This window comes from Diabrotica virgifera, chromosome 1 (genome assembly GCF_917563875.1).
Source record: "Diabrotica virgifera virgifera chromosome 1, PGI_DIABVI_V3a".
In the NCBI taxonomy this organism is placed as follows: domain Eukaryota; kingdom Metazoa; phylum Arthropoda; class Insecta; order Coleoptera; family Chrysomelidae; genus Diabrotica; species Diabrotica virgifera.
In genome coordinates this window covers 132,638,946-132,654,425 of record NC_065443.1, presented here as the reverse complement: position 1 = coordinate 132,654,425, position 15,480 = coordinate 132,638,946, and the positions used below count along the sequence as shown (strand labels likewise).

The 15,480-nt window shown below is 33.9% G+C and overlaps 1 protein-coding gene across 2 annotated transcripts in view; it reads left to right on the top strand.

Annotated features, from left to right (window-relative positions):
* The window catches only part of LOC114327015 (uncharacterized), an 87,099-nt gene that overhangs the window by 58,131 nt on the left and 13,488 nt on the right, over window positions 1–15,480 (top strand). For both annotated transcript variants that reach the window (XM_050663052.1, XM_028275509.2), the window contains 4 exons: window positions 3,584–3,867; window positions 5,844–6,272; window positions 7,127–7,346; window positions 10,090–10,406. In XM_050663052.1, the coding sequence (XP_050519009.1) occupies window positions 3,584–3,867; window positions 5,844–6,272; window positions 7,127–7,346; window positions 10,090–10,406 (1,250 nt within the window). The remainder of the gene's footprint in view (window positions 1–3,583; window positions 3,868–5,843; window positions 6,273–7,126; window positions 7,347–10,089; window positions 10,407–15,480) is intronic.

Sequence of the window (15,480 nt, the reverse complement as noted above, 5' to 3'; positions counted from 1 at the left end):
ATGTCGATAAGATTGTTATAGACAAAGAACTTGAGGAATTACATAACAGCGATTTCTCGCAAAACAAAACATATTTTTGCATTTTTTGGGTCATTTTAAGCAAAAAATATTCCTACAAGTTTTTTCGTAGAATGCATAGTTTTCGAGATAACCGCGGTTGAACTTTCAAAAAATCGAAAAATTGTAATTTTTGCACCCTAATAACTTTTGATTAAAAAATAAAGTAGCAATTCTGCTTACCGCATTTGAAAGTTTAAGTCAAATTATATCGGTTTTGATTATTTGCATTGCTAAAAATGTATTATTTTATTGTTAAACAAAGCTATAAACACCTAGTATGTGAGTGATGTTTTCTATGATTTCTCATTTAAAATCGAACGAGTAGGTAGAGTAGCTACAAGTCCAAGCGAGGCAATTTCTACGTAGCATGCGTTAAAACGTATGTATGTATTAGGCACGGGAAACACTATGTGTTTATAGATTAGTTTAACAATAAAAAAATTAATTTTTAGCAATGCAAATAATCAAAACCGATATAATTTGTCTTAAACTTTCAAATGCGGTAAGCAGAATTGCTACTTTATTTTTTAATCAAAAGTTATTCGGGTTCATAAATTGCAATTTTTCGATTTTTTGAAAGTTCAACCGCGGTTATCTCGAAAACTATGCATTCTACGAAAAAACTTGTAGGAATATTTTTTGCTTAAAATGACCCAAAAAATACAAAAAGATGTTTCGTTTTGCGAGAAATCGCTGTTATGTAATTCCTCAAGTTCTTTGTCTATAACAATCTTATCGACATCCGGATCAACTGGTACCCAAAAAATTCGTATTCTACGGGTCAAAATATATAAAAAAAAACTTGGGTATGTCCATCTGAATTAAGGAGGTCGTTGTACCCCCCCCCCCTGGCGACAGGACTAGTATTTATATAGTATTATATAAAGAGCCTTTATATTTCACAACATCGAAAAGTGTTATTAAGAAAAGTTAGTTGGAATTAAAAAGTCTGTTACAATATGCAATTATAGTCTTCTAATTGAAAAAAAAAGAAAATTTTAAATTTTTTCTCAAATTACGGGTACTCTTGGATATCCTACGGAAATCTTGTTTAAAAATAGTCCTAGAATTTTTTGTAGTACAACGTTTTAAAGTAAAGAAAATATGCTTTTTTTAATTTACGAGGAATATACCTAAATATACAAGAAAAAAAGTTAAAAAAATAATCATAAAAAATATCAAAAATTATTAAAAGTTTAAAACCTTGAAAAGGCATAACCCGCTTAGAAATACTCGTACAACCTTATTTAATAGACCATTTTAAGGGTAATTGACTTATCTTTGTATTAAACGAGTACCATTGCATATACCTAGAGATGCGTAGAAAAAAGTTACAGAACCATGTTTGTGAAATAATGGGGAAAATGACGCAAAAATGCTGTGACCGGCGAATTTTGAAAAATCTTATTTCAGAAATTGTAACACACAGAGACTTCTATCAAACGTCATTTTAAGTAGGACGGCTGTAAGTTATTTTTCGCTGAAGCAATGCATATGCATATACCTACCTATATCCCTGTGGAAAAAAGTTATGGAGCAAAAAACAAAATTGCTTTCTTTCGTGTTTTTTTCTTGCTTTTCTTTTAAGTATATTTTTGTAAAAAAATATTTTTGACTTTAAAATGTGATATTTAGATAGCAAATTTAACCTGGAATAATTTACCTTAGACGTGTTTGCACCAAAAGTGCATACAACTCACCCTACTTCGCCCTGTGCCTAGGGACTAATTCACCCCTTTCTCAAAAACGCACCCATTTAAATGATAGCACTTCGCGGTTTGTTCAAATATAGAGGTCCATTGATCATATGAGACAATAATATCCCGTTAACGTTGTAGTTCCTTTTAGCTCTCTTATTTTGAACATAATTAATAGTTCAAGATTTGATTATACATATATTATTGGACTATATTGGCAAAAAAATAATTTAATTCATATACCCATGTTAAAAATTTTATTAAAAAATTATTTCATATTAAATGGTACATACTTTTGTTTAGTAACAAAAAATAAAAAACAGATGTCCATAAACAAGAAACCAGAAATAAATGTAATTATATGTTAAAAAGGAACTTATCAAACCTGTCGGGATTCTGGTGTGTCGGGATTTTGGACTGTCAGGATTCTGGCGTGTCGGTATTTTGGCCGTCGGGATTTTTGCTGTCGGGATTGTGGCTGTCGGGATTTTGGGGTAGACCCGTAATATTTATGTTTGTAATAATAACCTTTTTTTGTACCTCATATAATACCAGATATAATGGACTTTTACAGGCTGTCACAAATGTTAAACACCCTGTATTGGTCTAAACTGCATCTACGTCTGCATCTTTGCATATCTTTAGCTTAATTCACTTCACATTAAAAACCATCCAGGATTTATTTTTAATAAGTTAGTCAATCTCGGCGGAATATTAATTTTAATTTACAACTCTATAAACCAATCTAAATAGCAGTCTGCTGCATACATTTCCATGATCAGTTATTCGGTAAATGGAATTCCGTATAACATCGTTGCAATCAATGTTTCCAATTGCTAAAGTTGGCTGGCCATTTAATCACATTTTGTAACAATGCCTATAAAAAAGTTACGCTCATCCGCGTACGTATATTTGTTTTGTTATATTTTTATCTGCAAAAAGAGGGAAAGTAGGGATGAGGATCGAAGCTTCATGCAAGCTAGGACACAATGTCCGTAGTATACTAAATGAATTTAAATTTTATTGCAGGGTGAATAGAATAGAAAAGCTTGATATAAAACCCTTTTTGTCTCAAAATAAGATTTTGTTTTACTTATTTTGCCGATTTAGTAAGATACACGGTCCATTTAAATACATTCAATTATGTTTATTCAATATGTATCAACTGAATACATTTTATAATTTTTTGTCAACAGTTTTACCATTTTTTTATGTAATATACACAAGGCAACGTGGCCATTGTATCGTATTTGTATGCGATTGGACTTTACCATCCTAAGTCATTCTTTGATTTATCTAAGCATAATATCGTCCTGATCTTTTCTGTTTAGCCTTTATGACTTCTCCTTGCCATCGGTATCCGTAATTTGGCGCCCAAGGTGGGGCTCTTGCTTGACTTACACATGCATTTTCGCTTTTGTCGCCCTTAAGAATAAAATGGCGCCACTGGCGTTGGGGATGGCGTTATACATAATTTGACACAGTTTCTGGGCCATACATGTCATGTCGTCTATGCGTGAATAATGATATTTATCTTCCATCTACGTTCGGCTAACTGGTAGCTATTTCCATCTAGACAATTGCTATATAGTTGATCAAACATTGTTCTATGTTATGTTTCGCACATAGATAATAATAGTTTTCCAATGTGTATCAAAAATAGTTGAGACATTCTAGAACTAATCATTTCCGATATGCCAGTGTCGCAATCGGCAAAGAAAAAACTTATTAGAGTGGCATATACTTTCATATTATGAAAATTGAGGGTCTAACGATTGTGGCTTTACGATAAGGAAATATAGTATTGTATTTTTTTTTAATTTTAGGAACGATACTGCTACAGCATTCACACTAGATATGCATCCGAATCTCGGAGATCCAGTGGAACAATTCGGTATTGAAATCGAAGATGAAGACGACGAGGATGTTACTGATTTTAAAAAGAGATTTAGGCTTGGTATGCTTAAAAGACACGGAGTGGACATCAACGAACTGGAGACTAAAGATTTAAGATGTGGTGGAATCGTTTTGGAAGCCAATGGAACTACAAGATCGCTTCTACGAAATTATACTGATGATTGCATTCTACAGAAGTGTCAATTCAGATCAGGTAAAGAAATATTGTACAAAATTCTATGCATTTGTGAAGTTATAATTCTTTAGGCACGATTGAGATTGAGAGTGAATTTATATTGATCCGCGCGCATGCGCACACCGACAGTTTGGTATTAATCTTTATACGGGCTCTGATTGGGTGTTGAAATGATCTGTCAATAATTGTTCAATATGGAGGTTATCGGTAAACAAAAATGTTGTATAATATATTAGTTTTTATTGTTGTGAGGACAGAAATAAAATCAAATTTAAAATTATAGTGACTTTTTAAATAGTTTTGAAAAGCCACAGGTACGTAATTCTAAATGTTTCAGTTGTATTCCAATAAAAAATTATCTTCATATTTACCTAGTACTTGCTATTCTATACCCCTAGTAGGCATTGCTTTAATTTACATAATCTGATTACGAACAAACTTTCTACAAATTTTCGTCTAATGTATTGTTTTCTTACTTTATATATTGTTGTATTTTAATTCGACAAAAATCAAACTAATAAAAATTCATATAAACAAAATGTCAAAAAGTTGTTCAGTTTGTCTATATTCCCACATGACGTAGACGGGAAGGTGGTGCAGTTTGAAAACACTCCGACTCTCGTACGGCGGGACACACGGGAAGTAGGTTCAAGCCCAATGCAAGTTATATTTTTTTTATAGTTTTTGTGATTGTAGGTATATTATTATATAATTTTTTTCAGAAAATACGTATTTAATTAAAATTTTTGACAACAATTATTGTTCAGAAATCATTTGTGGCATTTTCCAATGTGTTTGTGTGTGTTTTATTTTTTTTATTTTTTTAATTTTTGGTATTGTTTTAATAAAAATTTTTGGAAAGTAGTAGAGAAACTGTTTAAAGTATATTGATTTCGTTGAAATCATATAATAGAAGTATAACTTCTTACGTGCGTACAAAGTACACACATTCATTTTTTTATTTAATAAACACCAATAAGATGCTTTAGAACATTACAATCAAGCCATTGTTCGTGACTCTTGGCAAATTTTGCATTGGTCATGTTTAGAGTATCCATTTCTAGGTCTAATATAATTTATAGGTCCCTATAGAGGTCACTGTTCCTATAGTACGAAGGAGCGTTGACAATGCTCTTGTTTTGGAATCACTGGATGATGTCTAAATTACTCTTAATAGCACAACTCCTCAGCTACATGTCATATATCCATATGAAGGTCTTAGAATCTGTTTATACAAAAGTATTTTGTTGTATATTGACAGAGTGGATTGTCTTCTCAATAGAATTTTCTATACTTGATGTTAAGCTGTTCTGTTTTCTTTATAACATGGGCCCTCCAGCGTAGCCTAGCGTCTAATAAATACCTCAATATTTTGCACTGTTGTCATATGTTATCTAAGTATAATTTATATTAACAGGACTGTGTTGTTTATTCTTGTTTGTAAAATTAATGTGCACTGGTTTCATTTTGTTTCATTTAATTCGCCAGCATTAGTCCAGTTGTTAAATCCGTTAACAGAGGCTTGTAATTTCCTTGCTGCTTCGTCATGGTCTTCACCTATGGCATGAGGTCAGTATAATAAGTAAAAGTAGCTATTGTGGTAGTAAGGAACTCGGCCCATACGATGATACTCTATTTGGTTTGGTTGTTTTCCAGGTTTAAGGATTATTATGACATCTGCCACTTTCCATATCTTGGGAATATATCTTACTCTGAACGAGGCATTTGTAGGATATGCCAGCTTTACTATGGCTTGTCTAGAGAGTTGTTTTAAGATGTCCCCAGTAATTAAATCAAATCCAGGTGTTTTCCTAAGATTGATATTTGCTTTAGTTTCGTTGGATAATTGTTTTTTAGTGACTAGTTTAATTTCACCTTTTCCTGTATGACGTTTTCCCATTCAAGTGTGCATTTTTTACTATTTTTTTTAATATGTCTTATATTTCTGTCTAATCTGCCTTATAAAATATGGTTAAGTAGTTTGTTTATTTTAGGTGGTCCTGAAGTATGCCCTCCAGATTACAAAGAAGCTGAACCCATGGTCTTCTGGATTTATGGTGGACTTCGTTTCTTAGCTACAATGATGCAATTAGCTGCAACAACTATTATGGATCCCGTAGCTCTATCAATGATAGAAAAGCACGGTGGTGATTTTGGCAAAGAAAGACTATTCTCTTGCTTTGGAATGGCAATATTTGCACCCATAACAGGAGGCTTAATCGATTGGTATAGTGAAAAAGTCGGCCATACTGATTATTCACTCGCATTTTATTCGTTTGATTTCCTGTTAATAATTGCATCTTTGTCCTTGTTTTTCATGCCATTGGATACCAAATTACCCTCTGATAGTATGTTCAGCGACTTAAAGAAGATTTTGAAAATGCCAGCGTTGATGATGGTTGTGTTCTTTTTGTTCCTTTTAGGTAAGTTCTACCTTTGTTTTGAGCATTTTAAAAATTAATTTCTAAGTTGTCTAAAGTTGTCAGATATGAACCAAAATATTTATGTAACATTTGTCAGAATCCAATTTTCCAAAACTATTTTGTTGTAATTTCATTTTATCCTTATCGGTGAAAATATTTAACAGCTCTATTAAGATTATTTAGTGTATGGCGCACAATCTTGGAGACAGAAAAAAACAACTACCAAAAAATTATAAATATTTATAAATAAATCATTGAGAAAAAATTATAAAAATATACTAGTCTGACAAAGTAACAAACGCAGAACTCTGGAAAAAGACAAAACAAAAGAAAATAAACGGGAGCGTGAAAAGAAGAAAATGGGAATAGATTGGATATAAGTTAAGTAAATACAAAAATAATCTAACCGGACAGGCACTCAAATCCAAATAGGTGGAGGATAAAGAAGATGAAAGCCATTTAATAGCTGGAAAAGAACTGTAACAAGAGATCAGGAAAGAATATTCCTCAGATGGTAGAGATAAAACAAAGAGCGGGAAATAAAGAGGACAGTAAAAGACTTGTAGAAGAATTTTGAAGGAATAAAACAAAAGAGGATGCGCTGATCCAGCCAATCATCCATCTTTCACTTTTGGCATTCATCCATCTTTCACAAAAACGCAAGAGAGCCTAATCCGTAATGAGGGAAGGCAGCAAAGAGAATAAAAATCAAGTTACAAAACATACGAACACCCCAATAACAAGTATAAAGTTCCAGCTCAGTTTCACCGAACTCAAGCATTTGTGAGACAAATACATTATCGCTCCAGGATTAAAATTTTACTTTCAAATCTTAATTTTTTTGTTTTTATTAGGTAACTTATGGGGTTTCATAGAAAGTTTCCTATTCTTCTACTTAAAAGATCTTGGAGCTCCAAACTATCTATTGGGAATAACCGTAACCGTTGGTACAATGAGCAGTGTACCATTCCTTTATGGCTCTGACAAAATTACTGGCACTATTGGGCACGTGACTGTGGTTATCTTGGCGTTCTTTGCTCATGCTACTCGGCTTGTGGGTTATTCCTTAATCGAGTAAGTAAATTTCTATAAAGCTATAATTAAAATTAAGAAATAATGTTAATAAAAAAAAGTTAACTTGACGTCGATTGGAGTTCATTTAAAGAAACGAAATACCTTGACAGTATGCTAAACGATGGTAGAATGCTTCTATACATTTCTCTAGAAATTAATATGGACTCATCGATGATTCTTTACCTTGGATCTGCAACACTTGTTGTTTTAGATTTATAAATTTTATTTTTTAAGTATCCCCAATAAAAATAACCTTTAGGATTCAAATCGGGTAAACAAAGAGGCCATTCGTTATTACCTGATCTACCAATCCAAAAGCCGGGAAATATCTGATTTAAATACCGCCGAATATTTACACCAAAATGAGCTGGAGTTCTGTCTTACTGAAATCATATATTGTTAAATTTTCTTCTATAAAAAACGGCCCAATTAACTAAGAACAACATTATATCTGAACAAACACTTAGTTTTTGTGGTCTTTGACTATGGTTTTCATGTATCCAGTCTGGATTTGCCTTACTGTCTATACCTTAAAGTTTTAGCGTTTTAAAGTTCGCAAAAGAAGACCCCAGAGAAAAGTCATGTCTCTAAATCTATCAAGGATCAATGACTTCCAACACAACCTAGAAGAAGCTCTCTCTTTAGACCAAGTAGATAGTGACCCTGAGAGCACTTGGATTTATTTCACGGGTAAGGTAATCGAGGCTGCAAAAGACTGTGAGGCAGCGGTTTCCATTGGCCGTAAGCCATTAATATGGCTGTCGAAATGAACCGAGGGATTTATTCCAGAAGATCAAACTCCTTACCAGAGAATTTAAACCTCAAACGTGGTCTGTAATAGATAAGGAAGGTAATCTAAAGACCGATACTGACGAAATATTGGAAACATGGCGAAACTACTGTGACGAGCTATATAAAATAACGAGGTATCAGCAGAAAATCAGTGACCCTCTGACTACCCTAGAGAAACTACTGTCTTACTCGCTGAAGTCAAAGATGCAATTAAGTCACTTCTTCTTCTTTAAGTACCGTGCCCAAATTTTTAGGCGTGGGGAGCTTCCATAACAATTTTCCGATATCGTTCTCGATCTTGTGCGGCATGTAACAATTGATCTGCTGATAAGCCAGTCGAAGGTTTCGGAGCCATGAAAAGAGAAATAAATCCCCAGGCATTGATTCAATACCATGTGAAATACTACAGTTACTAGGTGACAAAGGACTACATATCATCCATTCTATCTGTGTCGCTGTTTGGAATTCAGGAAAATGGCCATCTGATTGGTGCACCTCAATTTATATTCCGCTACACAAAAAAGAATTTTTACCAGATGTGAAAACTACCGCACACTGTCACTAATAACACATGCTAGTAAAATCTTGTTGCATATCATCAAAAACAAATTAAAAACCTATCTACATTACCAAATACCTCAGGAAAAAGCGGGATTTGTAAAGGGTAAAGGTGCAAGGGAACAAATCCTGAACCTGAGACAACTTATTGAAAAGTCTAGAGAATTTCAAGTACCTATGATTATATACTTCGTTTACTACCAAAAGGCATTTGATTGTGTAAGCTGGATAAATCTGTGGTCAATTTTATTAGAAATGGGCGCACCAATGCACCAGATGACACTTATTAAAAATCTGTACCAGTCTAATATAGCGACAGTACGACTAGATCAGAAGTTCTCAAACCAATTCAAGACCGAGAGAGGTGTTAGACAAGGATGCGTGTTGTCACCTGACTTATTTAACATTTATGGTGAACATGTCATGAGGATGGTTTTAGAAGGATGGGCCGGTGGTGTAACAGTAGCCGGTAGGAAAATCCCCAATTTGAGATTTTCTGATGACACTACACTTATAGCAGCAAATGAGCAAGAAATTTTTGATCTTCTGCGAAGAGTTGAGCACGAAAGCAATAAAGTTGGTCTGAAAAAGCTAAGACAAAAATAATGGTGGTCCACAGATTCGTCACTATTCAACTGACTAACATGTTACAGGAATACCAGATAGTAAACACCTTTTTCTATCTCGGGTCTAGTATAACTAACGATGGCAACTGTGAAGCAGAAGTTCGGAGACGTATTGGTATGGCAAAAAATGCGATGAGTCGCCTAACTAAAGTTTGGAAAGACAGATCTATCTCTCACAATATCAAGATGAGACTGGTGAATACCCTTGTATTCTCAATATTTCTATACAGGGCAGAGACTTGGACTCTTTGCGCATGCAAGCGCCAAAAAATTGATGCCTTTGAGATGTGGTGCTGGAGAAGAATGCTGCGCATACCATGGACAGCTCATAGGACAAACGTTTCCATTCTAAACCAACTAAATATTAAAAAAAGGCTGTCCACAATATGTCTGCAACGAATTCTGCAATTCTTTGGTTACGCGGTTCGCAGAGGTGACGACAGTTTGGAGAGATTAATCGTTTCTGGAAACGTTCCGGGGAGAAGATCAAGAGGACGATCACCAACTAGATGGTCCGACCAAATAAAGAATTCAGCTGGAAACTCATTCTGCGAAGCTCTTAGAGCAGCTGAAGATAGAGACCAATGGAGAAACATTGTTAGGAATATTGGAAGAAATCACGATCCTCAGTAATAGGGAAACGACAAGGGAGAGAAAGAGAGAGAGAGATTTTAATATCCCTTATTATCCCTTATTCTTTACTATAGTTTAACAATAAATTTGTCGATCTCTTGTAGGCGCATTTCATTTTTTTTTATTTATTTTAGGAGTCCATGGTGGTGTTTTCCATTCGAGGCTTTGGAATCCATAGCAGTGCATTTAATGTGGGTAGCAGCTGCAACCTACTGCGCTGTACTAGCACCTAGAGGTTTACTAGCTACTTTATTGGGTGTATGTGCAGTAGCACATTATAGCGTTGGAAGAGGAAGTGGCAGCTTTATAGGTGGTCATATTATTGCAAAATTCGGAATTACAACTGCCTTCCGAATAATGGGATTGTTTGCAGTTTGTTCCGGATTGTCGTATGCATTTCTAAACCTAGTGTGGTTAAGGAAGGTTGAAAAACGAGAACAAGATCGTAGAGGTATGTAGATTAGATTTTTTAAATAAATTCTTACTTACTTATTTAATTAGTCCTAAGCCTTTCTACCTTTAGGTGTAAGGCAGGTGGAGTTGAGTTTGGCATTGTAGTCTACATGCTTTCCGATCTTGCGTTAGGTTTCTTGCACTTTCCAATGTCAATCCCTTCTTCTCGATTTCTTTCCTGATTTCATCTACCCACATAACTCTTGGTCTCCCTCTTTTGTTTTTCCCCTGCACTCTCGTTTCGAACACTCGTTTTGTTAGCCTCTCGTTCGACATTCTACACACGTGCCCGAACCATCTAAGTTGTCCTTCTACTATTTTTCATTGATTGGTTCTAGTTTTAGGTTTTGTCTAATTGTTTCGTTTCGTATTTTGTCTGTCCTCTTTCTGTTTGCTATTTTCCTCAGGAACCTCATTTCCATAGCATTGACTCTGGATTTTTGTCTCCCCGTCAATGTCCATGTCTCGCTGCTATACATGATTGTTGGTCTAACTACTGATTTAACGACTGCCGTTTTTACTTTTTCCGGTATCTCTTTTTCCCAAAGAATGTTGTTTTCATAGTGTTAAATAAGCTTCCTGTTCATCTCATTCTCTCGTTTATTTCCATGTCTTGTTTACCATTTGATTCGATTATTACTCCTAGGTATTTAAAATATTCCACTTGCTCTAGTTGTTTCCCGACTAATTCTATTGCGTGTGTTTTCCTCGTATTTGAAATTATCATTGTTTTTGTTTTCTCTGTATTAGTTTTCATATTTATGTTTGATAGTTCTTCTTCTAGGATTTCAAGATTGTTCTGTAAGTCTTCTCTGTTTTCTGCTATCAATACCATGTCGTCTGCAAATAGTAGCTCCGATAGTTGAGTCTGTTTCATTTGCCAGTATCCTAATGTTAGTTTTCTCATTCTTCTCTTGGCTTTCTTTATCGCTTCATCCAGTACCACTGAGAATAGCAGTGGACTCAGCACGCATCCCTGTTTGACGCCTTGACTTGTAGTAAATTCTCTGGATTCCTCGTTATTCGTTCTTACTGTATTTATATTATTTTTGTACATATCCTTTATTACTTCTATTATGTGTCTGTCGACTCCCCTTTCTTTTAGTGTCTTCCAAACGTCCTTTCTTCGGATTCTGTCAAACTCCTTTTCCAGGTCAATGAAGCACATATGTATCTCTCTATTCTTCTTAATTACCTTCTCACTTACTTGTCTTAATGTGAATATTAGGTCTTGCGTGCTTCTGTCCTTCCTGAATCCACACTGTGTGTCTTCCATAGTTGTTTCTATTTGGGTTTTTTTCTTGTCTCTATTATTCTTGCGAATACCTTCCCAGGGATACTTGATATGGTGATACCTCGGTAATTATTACAGTTTCTCTTGTCTCCCTTTTTGTGTATTGGTAATATAATGTCTTTCTTCCAGTCCTTTGGTAATTCTTCTCTATTTATAATATCATTCATTAGTTCTTTCATGCTATCCATTCCCTCTGTTCCCATGAATTTTATCATTTCCGGGGTGATATGATCCTTGCCTGGTGCTTTGCCCAGTTTTACTCTTTCTATTGCTTTATCTAATTCCTCTCTTGTTATGGATTCCACTTGTTGTTCTACATTCCTTTCTTGTATCTCCCCTATGTTGTCCTTGTCTACATGAGTTAGCTCTTTGAAATGTTCTCTCCATCTCTCCATTATTTGTTTTTCTTCTGTTAGTACGTTTCCATTCTTGTCTTTTATATTCGGCATAATGTGCTCTTTCTTTTGTCTGAGTTGTTTTAATGCACCGTAGAAGAGTTTTTGGTTTTCCCTATAATTTTTTGTCATTTTTTGTCCAAATCTCTCCCATGACCTTTCCTTTCCTGCTTTCACCGCTATTTTAACCTCTTTCCTTTTTTCTTTATATGCTTCGTAATCTTCCGGGTGTTTTGTGCTTAGGTATCTCTTCCATTTGTCTTTTTTGTTCCTTATTTTCTCTCGTATTTCTTCCGTCCACCATTCTGTTCTCCTCATGTGAGTATTTGCTATTTTTGCTTTCCCGCAAGTTTCCTCTTTCAAGAAATAAATTCTACTGTTAATAAAACAAAATTCATCATCATTATCAACAGCTATTCCATCTATCGTCAGATGTAAGCCTTTTTTAGGTGTGTCCAATCATTTCTATTTGTCTGTTGCATCCATTCGTGACATGCAATTCTCTTGATATCATCAGTCCATCTGGTTTTAGGCCTGACTCTACTTCTCTTGATGTCTCTTGGTCTCCATTCAACAATTTGTTTCATCCAACGGTTATCTTCCATTCTTACTATATGTACTGCCCAGTTTCATTGTAACATGGCAATCTTTTTTATAACATCTGATACTTTTGATCGTCTTAATGTTCAGCATTTTCTGTTCCATAGCTCTCTGAATTACTTAAAGTTTGTAGACTATAGTGTTGTTAAAAGTCCATGTTTAAGTTCCATATGTCAGAACCGTCAAAACGTACTGAGCTAAAATGTTTGCCTTTAAAGTATTTGTAATCTTCCAAATACTGTCCAAGCTAAGGAACATCTTGTACTTAATTCAGCCTTTAGATTAAGTTTTGATTGATATATTTTTTGTCCTAAGAATATACATATGACGCAACATTTTCTATATTGTTATGATCCAGAATTATTTATTTATTAATAACAGATACAAACAGGTTTCCCCACTTACATGTATCCGTATCTACAATGACAACAGTTTAGTACAACATGCACATAATGTAATAATTCGAGGTAATAGAGACAAAAACGACAGATGTTTACCAGCAAAAACGTTAAAAATAATAATAAAAAAATACCTCTCTTTATATTATTCATACAATAGACGTTTAAATAATTGCAAGTTTATTCCAAATAATTCCAGACAAGTGGTTGTTGTTAAATCGTTGTAAATTTGGCACATTTTATTAAGTGAGCTAGAAGTATTTACAAAAAATAATATGTTTCTTGGACGGGTTCTGTGATCCGGGATATAAAATTGTATTTGCCCCAAAAGATCAAGCGAGTCTATTAAGTGATTACATAGTCTATAGAGAAAAATTAAACAACGTTGAAGTCTTCTTTGCTCTAATTTTTTTATATTAAATTCTTTTCTTAAGGTGATACAGTAGCGATCAACAGGTAGTCAAAACGCGTTCCAAGATTGCGGCTGAAATTTTGAATATTTTTTCGAGATATTTGGCACACGTATTCGTAATGTAATAAAGAATGGCGGTACAGAGCCCAATTTGAAAAATATATTAATATGTGGAAATTACTCTGTAATTAAATACAATATTAAAAAAACGAGCCTGTACCGCCATTAAGGAGAACAAAAAAATACACTTTCTTCAAATAAACTTTTTTATCCGATGCCTAGATTTTGTGTCATTTTGGAACTACTAATGAAATAAAAAATTTTAGTACAGTGGAACCTCGATAACTCGGATTAATCGGGACCACGACCGATCCGGGTTATCGAAAATCCGAGATAGCCGGAGAATATGGTAAAAATTAATAAAATACGGTATACTTACAGATAAACTCCGTTAGAATTGAAATAACATGAAATATTTTTATAAATATGCACAGTACATATTACCTACTCATTACAATTATAAAAAAAAACCAAACCCAAACAATACAAGACACACAATACTAAAGACCATTGTTTATAAAAGAATTTTTTAAATAGTCTTTCCTAAACAATGCTGACAGTTTGAAATAAAAAGGAATAGATACTGCAGACAGCTGGCTGTTGTTTCTGCGGCGTGTACTATGAGTAATTTTTAATCTCGTGTTCAAATTACACACATAAGTACACGACACAGAGAGTCTAGACACATTATCTCTCAAATATTATATTACATACACTTTTATTGTTGAAAGGATTGTCTGATAATTAACTATTTTGATTGGAAATAAGCCACAATTAAATTGAAAAATACAAAATATTGAAAATCAAAATGTTTATCTGATGAAAATCGGTCCGGGTTAGCCGGACTTCCGGGTTATCGGGGGCCGACTTATCGGGGTTCCACTGTAGTTCCAAAATGACACAAAATCTAGGCATCGGATAAAAAAGTTTATTTGAAGAAAGTGTATTTTTTTGTTCTTCTTAATGGCGGTACAGGCTCGTTTTTTTAATATTGTATTTAATTACTGAGTAATTTCCACATATTAATATATTTTTCAAATTGGGCTCTGTACCGCCATTCTTTATTATATTACGAATACGTGTGCCAAATATCTCGAAAAAATATTCAAAATTACAGCCGCAATCTTGGAACGCGTTTTGGCTACCTGTTGATCGCTACTGTTTCCTCTTAATGGTTGATACGAATCATATTCTGGCGATATTTTATGCTTTTTGTAAAATAAATATTTAATAAACTTGTTTTGAATTGATTCAATTTGGCGCATGTGACCACTATTTATTAAGGTAATCCAGACAATACTCCCAAATTCTAATTTGCTTCTAACAAATGAATTAAAGAGCCGTTTAATTGAGTCGATATTATGAAATTTATATGTTTCACGTTTAATAAGTCCCATCATTTTGTATGACTGAGACATAATATTTTGCACATGTAAGTTGAAACTTAAATTATTTACAAACCTAATACCAAGATCCGTCACTTCATTGACCCTATGTAAGTTATTATTTCTCATATTGTACATAAAATAACTAGGGTTTGCATGACGACTATATGTCATGATCGTACATTTGTTCAAATTAAAATACAGTTTATTACGTATTGACCAATCATAAATCTCGTTTAAATCGTACTGTAATTGAAAATAGTCATTCAAATCTTTAATTTCTCTAAATATTTTTAAATCATCCGCATATAAAAGGCACCGAGATGTAATTAAAGAAGGTAATTCATTCACAAACAGTAAAAATAATAGCGGTCCTAAATTTGAAGCTTGTGGTATACCTGATTCCACCAGGAAAACCTCCAATTTATCTCCTTTATATGATACAAATTGTCATCTATCTGTCAAGTATGTTACAAAAAGTTCTAGCAATGAACTGCTTAGCCCAAAGTACAATAATTTTTCTAATAG